Here is a 23033-nt window from a genome sequence, read left to right on the forward strand (position 1 = left end):
TACATATGTACTGCTGAATGTGAGTAACTTTCCTCTTAGCCCCTCGGTGGATCACTCCCAACATGCACAGCTGGACAAGTAAATGTTTCATTACCTTTCGTTTTGCATGAAAGAAAATCTGCAACACTTAACACTCAACCCACTTCTGTGGGGGTTTATATGCATCCACTGGATGAAATATGAAGTGATTTTGTTTTATGCTCGTCTTCTTCGCGACTCCACAAAACCTTAGAATATTTACTTTAAATGTAAACGCTTATGCACGTTCCCCTTGAGCACGTCTCCAGTCTATCATTTAAATGTTTTCTGTTCTGACATAACCTTACCAGCCTTCCAGTACCAGTATAACATGTGCAACACAACATTTCAACCATCAATAACTCTGTTTTGTCTCAGATGTGCTGTTGATGAAGATAAAATGCAAGATAAAACTTTATTCTCAATAAAGTTTGGGTTTCCTTTAGGATTCGTCTAGACGGTAAAATTGTATTCATGACTATTAGTGAAAGTTCAAATACCAAATAGTGCCAGGGCAGTGGTGTAGGGTGTAACTGCTATAGTACTGTTGAAAGCTCAAAAAGATGGGATTTTATTTTTTAAATGTCTGAAGGCCACTGACTGAGGTAAACCGAACAAGTGTGATGTTCACAGCCGTGGGTGAGACGGACATCACCTACCGAAGCTGAAACTCCCAAACTGTTCTAAAAGATTTATATTTTAAATGTTAAAAGTGAAAAATAAAAATATCTGGAAGGCTGCATCCTGGCTTCAGACTGAACATAAACTGTAAATTTCTGTTTATTGTACCAGTTTTCACAAGGAGCTAAATTAAGGAGAAGGTTTTGTGTAAGAAGGGACATCTGTATTCTGAGTCCAGCAGGAGAAGCAGGAGTGGATGTGAGCAGGAGTTCCGCAGGGCTTAGTGTGAGGAGCTCTGGGTTTAACAGCCCAGCGTCACGTTCTGCATGTGTTTGGCGATGCCGTAAACGTAGGCGATGTCCGGCCTCTTCTCTGGGTCGGGGTTGATGCACATATCTACCAGGTTCCTCAGCTGGTGAGAGGGACAGGGGTGGGGGTGGGATGATTAAGAGCGAGAAACAGAAGTCATTTAGTTAATAGGTCCGTTTGTGTGTGATTTTACACCTTCGCATGCTTCCCAGTATACGCGTGTATACGTTTCATCGAGCCATTCCAAAAGGACCGTTTTCCAGGTCACTTCAGGGACCAACAGAGATATTGAACTGGGATATGCACTTCTAAATGGCTCGGTAGAGTCGGTGGGTGGGACTTGTGGCACTGATCAGTGACATCACCCAGTGCCGAAATGGCGGTGATATGCTGACATCTTAGCAAAGTTGTGAAAGGGATGATTCTGTATAGACACAATGGCTGCGAGGACCGAGTCATCATGTTTTCCCTGTCCCCCCTCTGTGGTAACACGGCTAAACACACCGTTAAACCATACTTTAGTGATTTTAAATAGCAAATTCTCATAAACAAACACACCATAAACGATGCTTGTTAGGACCTTTGAAAGTTAGTAGAAGAGGCTAAAGTTAAAATTACAACTGACTCACAGCCCTTTAGTGAACTCAGGTCCGAGTCAACATGCAATGTGTGGCAAAATAAATAAAAAGACAACAGATGACGAAACTTGCCTCTTCTGAGTAGTGATCCGAGGGAAGAGGGGGGTAGTCGCACTGTTCTATCTTCTTGCAGAGGGAGTAGAGGTTCATCTTGTCCCCGTAGAAGGGACTCTGTAAGGCGGCCATCTGAAGACGTGAAGAAACAAAGACAAGACGACACGGTGAGAGACTAAATGTTAAAGTCCCACACTGGTGAAATTACATCTCCACATCTGACCCATCTCCACGTAGAGCGGTGAGCTGCAGCTGTGGCCGCGCTCGGGGAACTATTTGGTGGTTTAACCCCCAATCCAACCGCTTAAAGCTGAGTGTTGAGCAGGGAGGCGTTGGGTCCCATTTACAGTATAAAGTCTTTGCTATGACCCGACCGGGATTTGAACCCTGATCTCCCAGTCCCAGAGCTGACACTCTACCACTAGGTCACTGAACTGGTAGTGTAACATTAAAATACTGTATTCTGTGTTTGTTAATCCAAACATTATTTTCTGGACATGTCAGAGCAGTCTAACAACAATACGGTACACAAATGCATCCGAGACGTAATGACACAACTCCAAAGAGTATTTATGTATTTCAGATAAGCATCACAAGCTTTACTCAGCGTTAAAAGCCATGAATAACCGAGGACAGCAACTGACCTCATAGAGAAGGCATCCTAGCGACCAGATGTCCGATTTGAAGTTGTAGCCGTTTTCATGTATCCTCTCTGGTGACATGTAGTAAGGAGTACCCACTGGAACACCGGGATGAGGAGGGAAACAAGAGGAAAAATAGAAACATTTCAATATTTCTTTTCTTTTTAGAGTCTTATAAAAACGATACACATGAAGCGCTTTTATTAGTGCAGCTTCGTAATGATCTGAAACAATAGTCAAGAGAATAAGCCCAGTGAGCATTTCTGATTCGGTCTGCCACGGCGAATGAGAAATTGAGAAGTCAGAATGGTTAATGGTAATAACAGTTTCTCATAAAGATGGTGATGAGAACAGCTTTGCTTATATTTGCCTGCAGATTGTTTTCTTAAATTTCTAATCTATGTAATGTCCAGAAATGGTCAGTTTTCAAGTGCAGTTTGACCCTTCAATGTCTGGTCGACATGGAGACAGGAGTCTGCACGTGTTTCCTTTAATCTGTCGGATTCTGCATCCCATCAGCTGGAGTTCAGAGCCTCTCTGAAGCTCTGAACACATGATAACGTATTGTCAACAATCATGTTCCCTCCTCAAAGCCTCAAGCTTCTCTCATCGTTCTACAGGACTCTGAATAAAGTGAACACTCTCAGCTCGGATGAGTTGCTTAATCAAAGAATGAACTCTTAAATATAATGTGAACATTTAAAACTTACAGGTTAATTAATCATTAAAGAATAATTTGGTTGATGAACAAATGTTATATGAACACTAAATGGAAGGTTTTGATTAATCTATGAAATGAAGTATTACATTGATTTATATATGGATCAGTAATGTTTGATATGACAAGGCCATCATCATCTACACTCACACAAGGTTCATAAGGACAAATTAAAGTTAAGTCAAACGCGTGACACGTAGATATTTCTTTACCCCCAGATCGGAGCATCCGGTATCTGAGAAAGCGTGTTTTCTGAGGCTGTCTTGGTAATATTCCTCAACATGTCAACCTCCAATTGGCCATACAAATCATAACATGAGAATATTAAAACAGAATCACTCTGGTGATTCAGCAGTCAGAGTCGCATTCCAGCTCTCATCGTTCAGTTCGAGTTCTAGAGGAAGCTACGGAAACGGCCGTCCGTAATGAAGTCCAGAAGCAACCTTTGACACGCCGTCAAGGTTTTTGCAAAGCTGACACAGCAAACGGCTCCTGCAGAACAAAGCTGATATTGTTCTGACTCCTTAAAAGTCCATCTGACGCACGGTTCCATCCATCTGTCGTGACCCGAGACATCTCTGGATTGAAGAGTCGGTGCTATGGGTACTCTACAGCCCTCGGTGCCAGAGGTCATCCGACCTCTCTGACCTTCGGATGCACGAAGAGGGTCTCCGAGAACGGGTGAAGTAGACACACAGATAGCGTCTGATGTTTTTGATAATCAACTTCATATCTTAATGCAAACCGAATTCTTTCCCTTTTACACCCAGAACTCAGCCTTCCTAGATACAGAAGTTCTGATAACATCATATTCACACATAGGCACCATGTACTACATCTCCTCCATATAGATCCACCTATCACAGTGAATATTAGTTAACTTGTCATGTTTTAATTGCTTGGAAAATAAATTCTTACTTTTACAAACCTGACTATCTTGAATCAAGACGAATTGTTTACAATCCCTGCATAAACAATGAATCCTAGAATCTTCTGATTAAACCCCAAGACCAAGCAGGTTGATATTCTATATTTAGATAGAGTATCACAGCTTATTGGTCATAAGAAGTAATATATTACGATCTTAAAGCACTCAATTTACCACTTCTACATATATAACATTTAGCTGAACAGCCTTTGCAACCACAGACGGTCATCCAGAGTATTAGTTACTGCTATTATGGCTGTTCCCTTTTTTCTCTGTGCAGCCAATTTTTGTTTTGTTTTTTAACACAGCATTCAGCATCAGTTGGCTCTGTGTTTCTGTCCGAGTTGCTGCAGTGAACTCTAAGCAGGGTGTTTGTTTTTATCTGTATCATGAAAATTTACATCTACAGGCATATTGTGCATTTACAGGCACAATACATGAGACAATATTAACACTGGCACTTTAGTGATGCCATTTTTTTCCAAAATAGATGTTATTTTTGTGGGCCATTACTTCAACCCTGAAAGACGCTTAGATTCGATGAAACACAAGTCTCCAACCGGAGACTGCAGACTCATGCTTGCTTTAGATTCACGTGGGCGTTTACCATTCAGCCATTGCCACCTTGAGGGTGTTTTAAAAAGGAAATAACCACAAAACACAGTTAAAAGCTCCAAAAAGGGGATTTTGATCAGCTCTTGTGTAGCGCCCTTTCAGAGTCAGAACTCCAAAGCGCTTTACAGTACGGTGCATCAGGTGCATCATTCACCCATTCACACACACATTCACACACTGATGATGATGAACTACGGTGTAGCCACAGCTGCCCTGGGGCGCACTGACAGAGGTGCCACCGGTCCCTCCGACCACCACCAGCAGGTAAGGCAGGTAAAGTGTCTTGCCCAAGGACACAACAGCAGCATTCTCTGTCCGAAGTCGGGATCGAACCTGCAACCTTCCGATTACTGGACAACCTGCTCAACCTCTTGAGCTACTGCTGCCCTGTGTGATATAGTCTCTTTTTAGTGGCAGACTAGGTCTAAATGGAGACAGCTCTGGTGACTTCTGAAGGGAAAAGCCGAGTTTGTTTTTAAGGCTTCGTATCACGCAGCTCTGTCTTTTCCCACCATGTGAAATACCCAGTATGCACACATTTCAAGTTTGTTGCTCTGGCTTCGCTGTCCGGTTTAAAATACATCCAAACTGCAGACATTTTTGCTCTTGAGTCAGCACATTAGCTCTGCTTTAGCGTACTAGCTAAGAGCTCAATGTTATGGTATCTGAATTTCCTGCCTGCCACTGATTGAAGTTATGTTGTCGTCATCCAAGAAACAAAACAATACTGATGTAGTGTAGGGTCTCTGCAGGTTTAAGGGAGCCCAATTTAAGGTTTTTAAGGACCTGCGGGTACCCTGTGTAGTGGAACTTGTTAAATTCACAACCAAGTTACATTAGAAATATTAGCATGAACTGCTTGTTGTTTTATATGGTTTTATCCTGTCTTTTCCACCTGATTACGATCTTTTGAAAACCATTTGATTGGGGTTGATTTTCTATCATATGAATTAAACAGAATTGAATATTTTTGTAAAATACCTAAAGAGTGAGCAGCGGTTGTTTTGGAGCTGAAAAATCTTCCCAATCCCAAGTCTCCCAGTTTCACTACTCCAGTAGCTGTGATGAATACATTTGCAGGCTTTATATCTGAGGAAAGGAAAGAAGGAAAGAAAACAGGGAAAACAGAAAAGATGTCACAGTTTGCAGACTTTTTTCCTAATTGATCTGGCAAAAGTTCTGTTTAAAGCCAGCAAACAAAATATTATCTGGATTACAGACGCCAAAATATAATTCAGCTAATGTGGGCGTTAGCAAGCTGTTTTCTAAAGTACCGTATTTTCCGGACTATAAGCCGCTACTTTTTTTCCCACGCTTTGAACAATGTGGCTTATTGCGGCTTTAGTCAACCAGAAAGGATGGATGCTGGAAAGTCTAATGAAGGAATGGTTAAAGGAGCGCTACGGAAAGCGCCCAGGAGGATTTTTTTCACAGTGAAACGGCGCTGCTTGTTTTCCCAGTTTCACCGTGGGATGATGACAGCAACACGGAGAGCGACACTGACATCGCCACAGAAAAGGTATGTGACGAAGCTCTGCTGAGGCTGTTCAACTCTGACACTGAAGATGACTTCAGTGGTTTCAGTGCGCAGGAGGACGATGAATAAACTAATCAATAACTTCTGTTTTGTTTTGATACTGATCAGTTCAGTTACGTTGAGTTAAACTACGTTTTCAATTCAGTAGATATCTGCGGCTTTTAGCCTGGTGCGGCTTATATTGAGGTGCGCTCTATAGTCCGGAAATTACGGTAATGCTAATGTGACCCGTGTAGTAATTATTTCACATTTACAGCTATAAAGTTATATAGCGACTCTCGAATAAGGGCTTCCTGCTACGTGGATGTTAAAGCTCAGGGTTCATCAGTGTCCCTGTATCCTAATAAAAGAACATCAGCTGTAACAAAGTGAGTCTGAATGAACAGAAGTTTGTTCTAATAAACCAGGACTAATCAACAAGGCTCCATTACATTCTAGACTTTAGTAGTTTCTTCTGTCAAAAATAAAAACTACCTGGGAAAGTTTACTCCAGGGCAGGAGTTCTGAACCCTGGTCCTGGAGGGCCAGTATCCAACATGTTTTAGTGGGTTACCCTTCAACACACCTGATATTAATCAGCAGGTGATTAACAGGCTTCTGCAGAGCCTGATGATCTGCTGAACAGGAAAATCAACCACTGAATTAAGTGTGTTGGAGCAGAGAAACAACTAAGACATGCTGGATACTGGCCCTCCAGATGAAGAACCAGGACCAGGACTGAGAACCCCTACTCTAGGGTCTTGGAAAGGAGGTTCTGACTGTCCAGGTTTGGATCAAAGAGGACCCGTGGAGCAGCTCTTTAACCCTGCAGAGTTGGTGAGTTTGTCATGGGAGTTTCAGTGTCCATTCCACATGTGTTTTGTGGACCTGGACAAGGCTCAACACCGTCCCCTCAGTTACTCTGTGGGGGTGTTCTGAATGAGTAAGATGCAGAAGCAGCTTGTAAGGACCATCCTGTTCCTGTACGACCAAAGCAAGAGCAGAGACGTATTCTTGGCACTAGGAGAACACTTGCTCCCCGTGAGGGTTGACCTCCGCCAGGGCTGCCCTTGGTCCTAGATCCTGATTGTAGTTTAGGAACCTCAGGAGGTCATATTTGCTTTTTGCAGATGGTTTTGTTGCCGTCTTCAAGCCTGGAACTTCCATGTGCATTGGGATGATTTGCAGTCACACTGATGTAGTCCGTCAGCGATGCTGATGGGATGAGACGGTCAATCTAAGGCTAAGTCCTTGGATGGAAAATGGTGGGATGTTCCTTTCATCCTCAGTAAGGAGGGCTTTGAGCCAGTCTCATTTGGTGAACATTCCAACCCTCGCCTACGGTCAAGAGATGTGGATCATGATAACAAAAGAAATCCTGGATACAAGCAGCTGAAATGAGCACAGATAAGGTGAGGAGATCATCCACTGCTGCACTGGAGTTAATTGAAGTGGCTCGAGCATCTGATTAAGATGCCACCTTCCTCTAGGGGGTTTCCAGGGATGTTCTACTGGGAGGAGACCCTAAGCAAGACCCAGAGCTCACTGGAGAACTGATATATCCTCTCCTGCCTTGGAATGCTTTGAGATCTCTGAGACGGTGCAGGGGAATGTTGCTGGGTCGATGGACGCCTGGGCTTCCCTCTTGAACCGGTTACCCAAACTCAGATATGAGGAAAAAAATAAATGGATGAATGGATGACCTTTAGTTTACTAAAGGGTTTTTGAGCTATTTCTGTTTTCTTTATTTTGAAGTTAACAGAATGAACCATATTAAAACATCTCCTCCATAAAATACAACTTCATCAGACGAAGAGACAATCCATTGGCTTAAGAGTACTGATTACATTTTTAGCACAAATGATGAAATCCTTAACGGTTTACTCATATTTATTGACATTGAGCATGTGTGTGTACCACAACATTACCTCGGTGCATGACTCGTCGGGAGTGCATATGTTCAAGTGCACTGCAGAGCTGGACAAAATACTTCCACACGGTTCTCTCTGGGATGAGCCTCCTCTGCTTCTTAAAGTGCTGTAGCAAGTAAATACAGGAGCACAAACACACACACACGCACGCACACACACACACCAAATTATAGAATCAGGGTTAACATCTCATGCAGCAGAAAGACAGCACTTTAAGAGAAATAGGAAAAAAAAAGTTTAAAAATAAATCAGTTTTAAAGTTTATACTGTGTGTTTATAACCTCCCATCTGGCAGACAGGACTCCAGTTACGCACATGTTACAGTGGCACAGAGGTTAGGGTTAGGACTGTGGTCCTTCACCAAAAAGCCACGAGCGATGGCAGACTCAGTTTAGGACTAAAAGCTTATTGATCAACACTGAGAATCAGTAGCCGGTAGTGATGGGTTCAGCAACACTGACACACCGGTGCACATATCTGGCTCATTAGAGCGACACCCGTGTCGGTGTGCGCATCGTTTAGGAAGTAGTCATGTGACCGATACAGCTGCTGTTTCGCTCGTCAGCGAAGCGTTGAACTGTGTTTACATACAGGAGCGTCTCCTTCTGTCAGCGGGATGAGTTTCTGCCACCACAAGTACATCTTTTGAAGCAGAATTATTCCACTGTTAGATCGGGGGGGGGGGGGATCATGGGAAATAGAGTCTCAGTCCTCAGTCAATGAAAACAGTGCACTTAACATTAAAAACATTCTAAATCAGCTCAAAAGGAGAGAGACTTCTACACTGCAAACATCAAGCTAAAAAAGGCTATCATAAAGCAAGGCAATGACGTATATACAAATACAGCAGTATATGCTTTCGTTAAAGAAACACAGACATCTCAAAATCCTCATTTAAACCTAGTGGTTGAAGTGTTTTCAACATGTAGATCCAGAACAGTTCCCTTTGGCAGAGTTTTTTTTTCTACATCACCTCCTCTATGTAATGAAATATGTTCAATCCCCTGGAATCTGAGTGAAGACACAGGGTGTGAAAAGTCATTCAAATGGCGTGCTACTGGATAGGTCAAGTCTTTTCTCCTAATTGAACTCTCATGTTCCCCGATCCTCTGTTTGAGCGGCCTTGTTGTTTTTCCAATAGAGACTTTATCACGTGTTTTTTTCATGTTTTTAATGTGAAGTGCACTGTTTTCATTGACTGAGACTCTATTTCCCATGATGCTCAGCTGTATTCAGCCACACAGGTGTCTGACATCAACTGTCCTGTTTAACTAAGGACTGTTTTGTGTGAACCTTCACAACTCCTGATGAAGGTCTTTGACCGAAAGCTCGACTAATAAAGGTCTCACATCGCAGATTGAAGTGTGCCGATTCCTATCTTGTTCATTATATTTTCATTTTTTAAAATACAACAACGTAATTCTAGCAGGAAGATTACGGCCATAAATAATCACGTGATTTAAAATCATGTTTGGAGCTCAGGTTTGTTTAGAAGTTGATTTTTATTTTCTATTTAAAAAAGTTTTTTTTTAAGTAGCAGATTTACTTGAAAACGTGGACCAAGTGAAGTACATAAATAAGAAAAACTAAACACCAAACCCGACCACATTTATCAAACGCTAGAAGTTTCTGACCTTGATCATACGAGAGAGGTCCCCAGCATCCGCTAACTCTAGGACTATGTTGAGCTCGTTGTCCTCGATAAAAGACGCGTGGTACTTTATCACGTTGGGGTGGTTCAGTTGCTGTTGGAATGAAAACAGATCCCAGAAGAGTCAAAACTAATGAGGAAACAGATGAACAGGCATCTGTTGAATGGCAACGACTGAGTATGGCTGCATGTAAGAATACGTGTGTGTGATCCCAGATGACTATCAACTATTGACAAAATTATAAATGTCAAAAAGTTACACAAATAAACCAAGATCAATAGATAAGAACAGAATAGGAGTTGCTGTTTTCCTGTGGTGGTGGTGGGTCTCAGCTTAAGAGAACAGAGCACAGCGTACGCGGCCGTCTCCCTCCTCTCTGCTTCTTTACCTTAAGGAGATCTATCTCTTTGATGCAATCTTGCCGAGCTTTGGCATCCATCAAGTCGAATATCTATCAAGAGATCAAAAGAGCAGAAAGTAAGGGAGGACACTGAGAGATCCTTAAACCCAGTGGTTTTTCTCATGGGCATATGGAGATGTTCATATTGTGTGGCTTTTTAAATGTAAACAACACATTAGTGTTGTGACAGCAGCCAGCCGGATGCACCTGATTAGTTGTTACATAACTGTTTTAAGCCAGTACTGATTAACTGAATTAGCCATCAGTCAGTGTTTCTCATCTCAAGTAAACAAATCATCACTGCTGCATTTGCAGCAAAGGCTCATGGGAAATATTCTAGCCAAAGACAGCCAACAAAACCATTATTTTAGCAACTGGCAGCTTTTAAAATAAGTGAAAACTCTTCACTTATATTGTTGTACATGATGATACTTCAGTAGCTACATCAGCCTTTCTAGGACAACCTAATGGAGGCAAATGTAATGACTGAATATTGACTAAACAGATGCAGACCTGCCAACCTTGTGAACAGTTTTTGAGTACCACAGGTTTTTGCAACTCCATTGCTTTCCATACTGTAATGTCCCCATTCACTGGCTGGAAACTTCTTGAATAGTCCAAAGTATCGTGTATTTTAATATTAAACAGTAAAACCCAACAGTTGCACTTGTCTTCCTTATATAATGTGTGTTTATAAAAGCTGATTGCCACAAGTTACTTGCCTTGAATTATTTTAATACCTAATTAATCAAAAACAATAAAAACAATTTAATAAGTATTTACTGGTAAGGATTTATTTAGTATATTGCAATAGATGTTTCTGTTTTTAAGAATGTAATATTAAATTGGCTTAAAGCACAAATGCACACACCATCGAGGCTAATTTATACATAACCCTGGTGGCTTATGTCCACATCGTAATTGCAGATTGTGCAAAATGCACGGTGAGGTAGTTTGGAGGGTCGCAAGCATGGCCACAGTTTTTAAATTAGATTATTTTTTCTCAATTATTTGGCTAAAATGTAATTATTCATTCTTCCCATTATATTTTATTTATTTATTGTTGTTTGTTTTGTACAAAGCTGAATTGGTTCCCTTTTTAGTTTCTAATGTGGAAAGGTTACTTCCAACTAAGTTTTCCACTTTCTGCATCTTTAATCTACTCTAATTGTAAAAGGTTTTATTTCGTGGGTGACTAATATAAACTCTTGAAATAAACGTAGCCTACTGTTAATAAACCTGTCGTACTGAAAAACATGTTGCGAACAGGATAATCCAAACTCACAACACATAAGTGAAGAAAGCTGCCGTCTTTGGACGTTCACTAATCTACTAAAGGTTTCCCATTTTACCAACTCGTTTAGAGATTTGCTGTTATTGTAGAATAATCTAGTCCAGTTTGTAGTTATGAGCTGGACCAAATCTAAGGCAGACCAGATGAAACGTGTGTATTTTTTTCTACTGTAACAAACCAAATAAAGGTTTAAAAAAATCACAAACTATGTTTTAAGGACTCGCTATTAGTTTTAAACCATCTAGTTAAGGTTTGAAGAGTCCAGGTAGATTTTGAGCTCAGCCAGTTCTAATGGACAAGCCGTCTCTGAGGTGATCCATTAGCAGGGTTGGTACACGTGACTTCAACAAATGAATTAGCTCCAGTATCAAAAGTTGCTTAGCACAAACCGGATGTTTTAATGCACGGAGGTTGCGGTTCTGCCGTGTGTGTGTGCAGAGCGCACCGCAGGAGCGAGCGCGTTTTTGCCGCTTGCTCTGTGAGTGTGGAGCGGTAGGAGAAACGGGTTTCAACAAAAGAACCAACCAGAATACTGACGTAACATTGGTGCAAAAATGTGCGGGTTTTGATTGGCAGCAGGAGAGGGAGGGAGAGCGGGCAAACGCAGCGAGAAACATGGAGGGAGCAGACTGATGGTAACGTTTTTGATCGTAAAGAGTCGACGTTTTTAACCTCCTCATTAGAAAAGATGTGGGTGCTAAAACATTTACATCCGCCATGGGTGCGGCGCCCATGCCGGGTCTGCTCCACTGACTGACAGACAGACAGGCAGGCAGACAGTTTACCTTTTTAAATGCCAGAGCAGCAGCGAGTGGGAACCGGAGGATGCAAAGACAGGCAGTGGGCAGTACGTAGGATGGAGCAGAGAGGCGGGGGTGTTACGCTATAGGTTAGGCAGAACTGTGTCTACAATGATTGGCTTAAACGTCTTCCCACGCTGCTGAGTCGTGTTGTCAGACATGAGTACCACACGTGCATATTTGCTACAGAAGTCACGTGTCCGCAGCTTTTTGCGTAGTTTAGAGGGGTGAGTCGTACCAGCGTAATTAGATGCAGAATGCGTACAGGTCAGCAGGTCTGCAGATGCTCTACTGACCAAATTCTCACAAATACTGTTGACATAAATCTGAACTTTGGATAAATCTTTTAACCGTGCCTGATACTGAAACTTGTATTTACAGCACCTCACCTGGACTTTCTTCAAGGCCACTGGTGTGTTGTCCAGCAGGTACCTGGCTCGGTACACCTCACTGAACTGACCACGTCCGATCTTCTTCTCAATCATGAAGTTAGCCAACAAATTATAACCCATATCAGGCTGCAGTGGTTTCTGAAAGACAGAAAAGAACAACTCCTAACACCTACAGGCTCAAACATGCAGCTTTACAGTCGGAAAATACACAAACACACATCCTAACTTTACACAGCAGGATCAAATGTTTACACACAGGTGTGGAACAAACCAGATATAGGTGTTTAAGTGCAGCTACCTCCACATCTCTGAGGAAATGATGAGGGCTAGAGGATATGGGTGAGGCCTGGTTTCTCTGGTTTGTTTTGCCGAGAGGCTGCTGCTTATCAGACTGTCATTAGGCTGATGTGTCACATTCCTGTGACACATCAGTCTAACAGTGAAGCCCAGTTGAATTGCTTAAAACCAGCTCACAACCAACAGCTAGAAGGTGGAGCTATAAACTCACAAGCAACCAGTCGATAGGGCTAATCTAACTTTGTACAGGTGGAAGTAAATGATCAATCTGAGCGTGCAAACAAAAGATGACAGATCTCAGAATGCCACTGGTCACCTCTGCCACAGCTGTGGGAGGAACTTTGTGCGTGCGTGTGTGTGTGTGTATGTATATATGTGTGTGTGTAAATGAACATGTGTGTGGGTATACATGTTCTTATGTGTTTTTAGGTATTTTTATTCTTCATTTATTATGGTTGTTGTATGTTTTAGAGAGCGAACATCTACCGAAGACAAATTCCTTGTAAATGTAATTTTACTTGGCCAATAAATCTGAAATCTGAACTCAGGTTTAAAGAAACTTGGGAGTAAGGGACGGAGGATGAGGAGGGAGGATGCAGTATCTCAAGAGGTAGAGCGGGTTGTCCAGTAATCAAAAGGTTGCAGGTTCGATCCTGGCTCTGACCAAAAGAATGCTGCTGTTGTGTCCTTGGGCAAGACACTAAACGCGCCTTGACTGCTGGTGGTGGTCAGAGGGACCGCTGGTGCCAGTGTTCATCAGGCCTTGCCTCTGTCAGTGTGCCCCAGGGCAGCTGTGGCTACATCGTAGCTCATCATCAGCGTGTGAATGGATGAATGACTGACTGCGTTGTGAAGCACCTTGGGGGGTTGTAGAACCCTATGAAGACGCTAAACAAACAAACCATTTGTCCATGAATCTATTTAAGAAAACAAGAAGAGCGTCCTCACGTTTGCTCTCTTCACTGGTGTTCTGCAATTTGACAAAAACTAATTCTGATTCGGTTTAGACCAATTTATTATATTTTTTCTTGATAAATCAGTTATTTAATATTTCTTTCAGGACTTGTGGTAAACTACAGGATAATTGTTCATTAAGTACTAAGACAGATGAACTCTCAGCACATGTAGGGTTAGGTGGTGTGTTTTCCATCACGACGCCACCATCATCTGAAGCTGAGTAACCCCGGCTTTCCACCAGATGCGTAATGTAACAGACGTTGTTTCAACGTGACCTCAGCAGCATGTTCCCTCCTACTGGGAGCGTTTTCGATGCGCAGCAGCTTTGAATTTCACACAGCTGGTCTCGCAAGATCACAAATTCAAGGTGGAATTACAAGATCACGTCATGCCCCTGCTCCAGCCAAGCCCCGTTTCCCCAGCAAACACTACCAACTCACCATCAACCTCATCCAAACCACCTGTCTCACATAACTCCTCATCAGCTCCACCTGCAACGCTCTCTGGACCAACACCAAGCCAGCGCCAGATTATTGAACGCCTAAAGCAAGTAAATTCTCCAGCATTTCTATATTGCCTGAACCACGTATCCTGACCTTGTTTTGTCTCACATACCTTCCACCTTGCCTCGCCCCTGTTTGGATCCTGTTGCTTTGATTACAGGCCTGCCTGGTATAAGGACCTTGGATCTGATTCTCGACCTCGCCGCCTGTCTGCTCCCTGTCTGCGACTCTCCTCTCAGTCTACCTGGTTTACCGAACGCTGACCTGTCTCTGGATTTTGCCTCTCGCCTTTCCCCTTGGATTTATTACGGATCTCTCTGGCTCCGACCCACGCCTCCTCCCCACCCTGCCTCAGCCTAAGCCCCATCGGTCTCTGGTAATGCTATATCTCTGTAAATAAAAGACTAAAAGCGCTTACTGTGTCCAGTTGTCCTCACGGGTCTCCAAGTCCGATCATAACAGATCACGTGTGATTTGGTCAGTCCAGGTGATAACAAGTGAAGAAAAAGCAGGTAGTGTGTATCCTAAAGGTCTGGTTTAGTTTCTGTTCTTTTTACCTCAAAGGAGGTTTCACAAGTAATGACATTTATTTTTATAGTTAAGCAATGGAAAATCAGAAAATATCTTATTTTGAAATTTGCTGGATGCTTTACGCTGCTCTTGTGTAGATTTCCTGTCTGGCCCAATCTGGAAGCATAGTGCATAAAAAAAATAGACCCAAAGCATACATTTTGCCAAGCATTACGACACTACGCATCTGAGACGCATCACTCCACGCCAGGTGGAAATAAACTCATAGACTAAAATGGCAGCCATTAGTGGTGTATTACCCTTCCCAGCTGCTTAAGAGTCAGGTGGAAAGCCAGAGCAGTAGGGGTAGAGGTTATGCCCCCACATGAGCCTCATAAAAGCTTGAGCAGCCTCAGTGACCCCCTCCCCCACACACACCTCAGAGTGATTCTTGGACTACAGACGTTTAACTAAACAGAAGTCCTGTTTCCTGATACTTGTAAGGATCCGTTTTAGAGACGGGAAAATGAACAAGGCAAAGCCGGCAGCCATTAAATAGATATATCTGGTTGAACCATCAATACACCTGGCGATATTATCATGAGGCAGACAAGCAATCAACTCTCTATTCATCTGCCATTAAGGAAAAAATGAGCCATTGCATTTTAATGAGATTTTTCTGCTACTACATGTTTAAGTTCATCAGCAAATCTAGAATTTGAGAATTTAAGTTGATGTCAGATTTTAAACGGACATATTTGTACAAATGTAGGAGTTTTTTCCTCCAGCTGGCTCTACAGCTTTCTGCCATGTTTTTAATCACTAGTTTCAGGTCTGCTTCTCTTCAGTTGCCTTTTTGCACTCAGCTGTGTGTGTGTGTGTGTGCGTGCGTGCGTGTGTGTGTGTGTGTGTGTGTGAACAACCAGCATCAGTAACATTTTTTTACAAATGTGCAGAAATAGCTTTTCTAACTTGACTCAACAGTAGTGCTTCTCCTGCACTGGCGCGTGGCAGAACTACCAACAATAACCACAGTGGTCTACGACTGAAACTAACGGATTTTAAAATGTTACTCCCTGTATCGTATTACTGTACTTCCACAATACTTATAAGTTTAGCAGGTGTTGGTGTGGTTACCTGGAATACTGGCACGGCTGCTTGCGGTCCTTGTGGATGCATGTCCATATTCATGGTGTTGGGAGTCGGATCCTGTACACCTCTGGGAATCAATCAGACAAACAAAAACTTGATTTAAAATGACAAATTTACACAAATACAAGCCAGCATTGACTGTTCTGCGTCAAGCTCATCAGAGACTGCTCCTAAGGTCTCTAGTTTCAGCAGCACCAGGATTCGGGTCGTGCCCGTGGACCTGACACCCTTTTGTCTAAATCCCTCTCAGGTTGCAGCAGCAGCAGCAATGTAACCTGAAAATGCTTCACTGCATTTTGGCAGCCTACTTCTAAGGAAGCTTCCTAGGAAATCACTGGTCACACCTGTTACTGACTGAAGTGGTTCCATTTAGATTTCTGTTATCTGAGAAATGCAGGTAGCGGAGAGGTGAGCGAGTGTCAGATGGGTGCATGCTGAGCAGGGCTTAATTTGAGCCGGATCTTGCCAGGACAAGATTCGGGAACTGTCTATTTTGAAAGGACAGTTCCGGCAACTGTCTGCTAGGATCCGGCAACTCACGCGACCAATTTGTGCTATACGCAGGGTTCGAATTATGGGTGAGCTGAAGGGAATCCGGCTCACCCCAAAGGACGACAGGCTCCCCTGGAAGCCCTCAGCTTACACACCCAGGGGGAGCCAGAAAAAGATCCTGGTTCTACTTATATTACATTATTCATGTGGACTCTCCAGGGATTATTTTGAGCTGAGAGGTGCAGAGCTCTGATCGTTGACGCGCTCCAGACATCTGCGTCCTGAGCACGGCCACAGTAACATTTTCAAATTAGGTGTCACCACCTCAAAAACAAATTTAACACGCGATCGTTTATGTCGGTTCATTTCCTTTTATGTATTCTGTCTTTTATTTGGGCCTGGACATGCATGTTAATGAAATGCATTATATTTTACTGGTTATTTTGACTAAGATGAGTGTTATTAATACAAACCTAAATTGTTACTGAAATGTAGGTCAAATATTTAAAAATATTTTAACTATAAATATCAGATGGGAAAAAGGGAACTAAACACCAATCTAATGCATATTATTGAGCCTTTTATAATATTTTTGCCTTTAAAAAAGTGAGGCAGTTGAATGCACAGAGTATGCATGTGCTAGCGCATGGTCAGGATGGTACCACCTCTGCCTCAATTTGAGCCAGGAAAAACCCTGAACATGTGACATCATGTAATGATCTTTTTAGACATCTGCACAGTTTTCAAGTATTTAATTTAATGTCACCTGCTCACTGTTTCCATGCTGCTCAAATAAGAACGTTTACTGCATGATAACTGATTAAGATGCTAGTTACATGATTCTCTATTGTCGGGAAAAAGATTAAAAACTTGTGGTGGAAAAGATTTTTCCCTGCCTTGTTATGAAATGATTTACCGTATAACTACATTCAGTTGGGGGAAAAAACAGTGTATGACAATGAAAAACGTACAGGGCACAGTGGGAATGGTGATGGACAGAGGGCAACAGATGGACAACCTAGAGAAGAGGGAAAGGGGTTCGCCCGTAGCCCTGATGTGTTTGTGATCCTGAGAGACGGTGTGGTGCTGTGAACCAGACTTTGGCACTGGCTTTAGTTCCTCTTTAATCCCCATTTCCTGCCTTCTGCTAAATTCATTTATAATAGTAAAAAAAAAATAAATAAATAAAAAAAAAATCAAAAAAGCTTCCAGGGAATCTTCAACATTTACATAAAGTTCTCTTAAACTTATTGATTTAATTTAATTTTCTATAGCTACCATTTCAAAAACAATAGATTGCTTGTTTCATGCACAAAGACGTTTGAAAAAGTCAGTAAAACTAGTGAGATTAACAGATTGTTGTTTGGTCAGTAATTTTGAGTTTTTCTCAGACAACCAAACCCAGATTTCCACACCACAGCATGATGAAGATTCTGGCTTTAGGTTGCACAAGAGCTCTGTGGCAAGAGCTGACAGTCTTTCACAAAGCAGCTCTGCAAAGCACCAACAGTGCTCTGTTTGTTAGCCGTGTCACCGACTGACCGCCACATTGGTTTCCTCTGGCACCAGGATGTTTGTTCTGCACCACAGGGCTGTGGCTCTGCTTATCTGCAAGACCAGGGGACTGATATTTAAAAAATACATATTTAAGAATGAAATCAGGACAAATAAGAGAATGCATCACAACATGCACACACACGTGCACACCTCAGGTACTACAGAATGGTTACCTACTGAGGAAAAAGTAAAACTGAAATTAACAACATTCACGTGACATAAGGAGCTACGAGGCTTCCTCTGAGGATATTTAAATACTTGAAACATCAGTGACCCTTCATATAATAAAGCAGAAGGAGATATGAAAAATATTGACAGGCTGGCAGTTTGAGAGGAGCGTAGAAAGCTGCGGAGACAACCCACACTCATTGCCAACGACCTGACTCTAAACTTGAACCAGAGTACTGAAAGGAAGACTCAATTTAAAAATCTTCTGATCCATTTATCTTCCATCTTCTGTCTTTTTTATGTACATCTTTTAATTTTTACATGTATTCATGGACATGTTTGCTTCAAATGTAGCAAATAACTACAAAGTATAAATATTAACATCGTATGAATATTAATCTAGCCGACGCGGTGATGTTCTACAGCCGTTTCTGTACGATGCTTGGTCAAGGTCTTTCACATCATGAAACACAGTTCAGTGTAGCTAAAAAAGCCTCAGGAAGCATCTTCCTTCAAATATGCTCGGTGAAAGAAAAAAGGAGCAAACATTTTTTTTTTGTTCTCCGTGGAAAACCCAACGGCAAGATGATTGTTAAAGTGGTCTGATGACAAATGTCTCATCTGATCTTTAATCCAGTGGAGGGGGCCAGCTTCAGGGCTAAAACAGGAAACTCTCACCGGACTGAATAGTTTGGTCAATTCCTCTGTGTTAAATCATGGCTGCAACTGCAGATTTCACAACTTTAAAACATTCAGCATTATTTTCCCACTCATTTGGGTTATAAAAACTTTTGAAATTGCATGCTGTTTAGCAATCAACTAAAATATCATCCAATGTTATATAAATCATAAATTTAGTAACATTACCTAATGTTTTTGAACTGGTTAGGAAATCTAATTTAGTGTTTCATTTAGAGGCCAACTGATATATCGGCCGGTCAATATAGCAAATATATGATGATAAAAAATTTCTACATTGGCCAAAATTATTTTTAAAAGCCGATAAGAAAATAAATAAAATCAGGCACCTGTGTGGCCAACTGTCGCCACTACTAGACTGAAGAAAGGACCCGAAGGACCCCAAAACACCTTTTTTTTTAATGTTTGGAGTTTGTTTTATTTTTGAAGTTCAATAAATATTAAGAGATTTATTGACTTATTTATTTATATTGCACACACTGAGTGTTCAGATGTCTTTCACAATCAATTTGCTACTTATATATGTATGTATATATATATATATATATATATATATATATGTATATATATGTATATGTATATATATGTATATATATATATATATATATATATATATATATATATATATATATATATATATATATATATATATATATATATCGGCCTTAATACTCGGCTTTAGATATCAGCCATCTGCCTTAAAAAGTTTAATTTGTGTGTGTGTGTGTGTTGCCCTGCGATGGACTGGCAATCTGTCCAGGGTGTACCCCACCTTTTTGCCCAAAGACTGTTGGAGATAGGCACAGGTTCCCCACAACTCTGCATGGATTAGCAAGTATAGGAAATGGATGGGTGAATCAAAGCATGATTCTTGTACAGACTGTTCTTAAAATAGATCAGACTAAACTGTAAAGAAGAAAAACTTTATTTAAAAATGTTTTAAATAAATTTGCTTTCACTATGCTGCATTCCAGTCTGAGCTCCAATCTGCACTTTTAAAAGATACATTTTCCTTTGTAACTTGATGCTATTGTCGGTTTTGCTTCTGTTAAAATAGTTAAATACCCAATTTTTTAATCTTTCCAGACCAACTATAACTGATCCTCCCTCATCTATTTACACCTGTTTTTATCCAAACAACAGAACAAAAGTAAATAATTTAACTGAGCCAGAGCCTGTCATGAATAATCCTCCTCCCATTAACAGGAAATCAAAGGGAGACCTACTGGCAGAAATCCGTCACCACAGAGACTGATGCAAACTTTTGTTCATGTGGCCGTCATGTCTTTGATTTTCAACTTATTAGAGCCAGCCAGTGTTCATCTCAATCACCTGATGATGCTGGCAGACTCCAGCATCATCTGATGATGATCGGATGTGGCAACAGAGAGGCGAGTAATAATTGGGTCAACAAGGTTTGTCAACTCCCACTAACTTTTATGTGGATCATCCTTCTGTTATGTGTAGGTACGACGTGTAATTCAGCTGTGATGGGCAATGACAGCAACATTTTACTGGATTCAGCTTTCAACAAACAAGTAACCTCAAGACTGATTGCTATGTGATATTTGTAAACACACACAAGTTAATATTTCAATTAATAAAAGTACTAACTCTTAATTGAGCTATCATGAGGTTAGAGTTAATTGGCTCAGTCTGGTGGCAGAATCCATTCAGCACTCTTTCATTAGGCAAAAACAAGAGATGATAAATGAAAAGTGACCTGCGCTTGTAAAGCGCCTTTCAGATTCAAGGGACTTCAAAGCGTTTTTACACTACAGTATATCACTCATCCATTCACACAATGATGGTGATGAGCTACGATGTAGCTACAGCTGCCCTGGGGCACAATGACAGAGGCAAGGCTTCACAGCACAGGCGACACCGGTCCCTTCGAACACCACCAACAGGCAAAGTGGGTTAAGTGTCTTGCCCAAGGACACAACAGAGCCGGAATTGAACCTACAACCTTCCGATTACTGGACAACCTGCTCAACCTCCTGATGCCCAATATGATACGCTGCATTAGTTGTGTCAGAAACGACTATGACGTTGTCACTGATTAATTGTTCCATTAAAACTGTGAACAAAAACAAAATTCAGATACATCGAGAGCAGGACTCTAGGTTAGCTGCAGCAGAACAATAGGTTTTCCACCTTAAAAAGGACAATGTTTTTACTAGAGATCGACGGAAATTGTTTTTTCTATTGCTGATACCGATATGTAGGAGACATGGTCAGCCGATATGTACTGCCGATTTTCATGGCCTACATTCAGACATTTTCGACTGTATTTTCATGATAAATTGTCATTAATAACATCAGGTGATAAACAAAATTTCTGAAGCTGAATCAGTTTTTGAACTTTGCATTTAACCAACTGTTAAATCTTAACTTTGTACACTGCTCAGTGTTAAAGTCAGACACCTAAAGTTAATTTAGAGTATTTATTATATAGATGTTATTAGTGAACTCAAAATTTAAATCAAATTCTGCAACAGAATTGGGCTGCCTGAGAATGCACCTGACTTTAAATCAGCTTTAACAAATATTGGCTGATGCCGATATGTAAAAAACTGTTATCGGACCGATTCATCGGCCCAACTGATATATCTGTCTACCCTTAGTTTTTACTTCAAGACATTCACTTAGTTGATAATATAAAATTACTGATGGATTCATTTGATAATGACATAATAATGGAAGAACAAAAATTATCCACTTGTCTGATTAACACATTAAAAAAAATGTTCAACTTAAAATGTGTAATTTAAAAACAAAGACATTGATGTGGTATAGAATAGAAAATAGAATAGACTTTATTGGTCCCACAGTGGGGAAATGTACTTGTTCCAGCAGCACCAACACTTAGGAGGATAATTTGAAGAAAATAAATAAATAACAAACGCATATGTATATACACATAGACAGTAAGCCAGTATTGTAAGTTTCAACCACTAAAAACCACGAATAAAAAAACTTGTTCTAGAACTATGCAGCATACTTTAAGGGACACAGACATGCTATGTAATGTTTGAAAGTTTGATGATATTCTGAGTAATAGTTTGAATTTAACAGATTATCCTAATAAGGAGTAAAATAGATATGAAAGCAGAAATCTACATACCGATGTGGTTTTAAATTATTAGGTGTGACGTCCGTGAAGCATGACAGTAAGTAATCGCTGTAAAACTTCCCATCACGTGTTAGCTACACGAATCTTGTGTTCCGAAAGTCAGGTTAAGTAAATGTTCTCCAGAACACTCATAAATGTGTTTATTAACGCTGACTGTCAAAGTTGTTTGTGCCACTTATGGTAGTTCAAGTTAGCAAAGCCACATGCTAGCTGAGAACAGGGAAAGCTAGTTAGCAAGACTTCGTACAAGTTAGTTTGAGTACCAACTCAAGTTGAGCTAAAACTAGTCACAATTACTGGTTTTATGTGGCTGTTAGTTCTCCAACAAGTTAAACACAAACTATTTATAGGAAGATGGAAGAGATAAGTTAGCTACAGTTTTGTTTAAGTCCGCTGTCAGTTAGTGCTGTCTCGGTACTTACCAGGAAGTGGGAATCTGTTGCAAAGCTATTCCTCTTTCACCTTTAAAACAACTCCTCCGATGGTCAAGGCGGTGTTGTTGTTGTCTTTTATTTTCTTTCCAAGGTCGCGACAAAAAGTGGACTGAACAGGCCTCCTTACTGCGTGGCGCTTTGCCTGTACACTACGAAGTTTTTTCTCGGAGAGCGCCTGTGCTGTGGAGTCAGTAGAGAAGTGTTTTCAGACAGACTCCAGCAGAAGGCCCCCCTCTCAGCACACTGCTGATCCAATAATGTAAACACCACAGCACTCCCGCGGGAACTCCTCAAGTACCGCGAGTTTTATCGAGATGAGCCAGTTCATCGAATGCCGACTGCAGATGCTTGTACTGTTTTTGAGACAGCGCCTTCTAAAGGACAAACGTGAAACTGCAACTGCAGATTCAAGACTAACTGCAGATTCAAGGCTGCAGACTTGGACACCGCAGATTCAAGCTTCTACAGTTTAACAGTTCTACATGAAAATGTGAAGTGAAATGTGAATAGTTTATTCGTTGTTAAAGCTTCAGTGAAGTAGCTCTCAGAATACAAATTTGATTACTCCTGAGTAACTTTTAATAAAAGCTTTTATCATATT

General features: G+C 41.2%; 1 protein-coding gene across 2 annotated transcripts; it reads right to left on the bottom strand.

Annotated features, from left to right (window-relative positions):
- Positions 1–203: 203 nt before the first annotated feature.
- nek7 (NIMA-related kinase 7) lies at positions 204–22643 on the bottom strand. Of its 2 annotated transcripts, XM_015970874.3 has the most exons (10): positions 22421–22643; positions 15932–16013; positions 12525–12665; positions 10030–10092; positions 9624–9734; positions 7987–8095; positions 5524–5631; positions 2285–2379; positions 1659–1772; positions 204–1051 (listed from the first exon to the last, which is right to left on the bottom strand). In XM_015970874.3, exons 2-10 carry the CDS (start codon positions 15983–15985, stop codon positions 941–943), a joined length of 906 nt encoding a protein of 301 aa, XP_015826360.1. In that variant the 5' UTR covers positions 15986–16013; positions 22421–22643; the 3' UTR covers positions 204–940. The 2 variants fall into 2 exon arrangements, with proteins under 2 accessions (XP_015826360.1, XP_070410331.1); XM_070554230.1 differs by lacking the exons at positions 15932–16013; positions 22421–22643 and adding an exon at positions 12826–12943.
- Positions 22644–23033: the final 390 nt, after the last annotated feature.

Source organism: Nothobranchius furzeri, chromosome 8 (genome assembly GCF_043380555.1).
Source record: "Nothobranchius furzeri strain GRZ-AD chromosome 8, NfurGRZ-RIMD1, whole genome shotgun sequence".
Taxonomy (NCBI): Eukaryota; Metazoa; Chordata; class Actinopteri; order Cyprinodontiformes; family Nothobranchiidae; genus Nothobranchius; species Nothobranchius furzeri.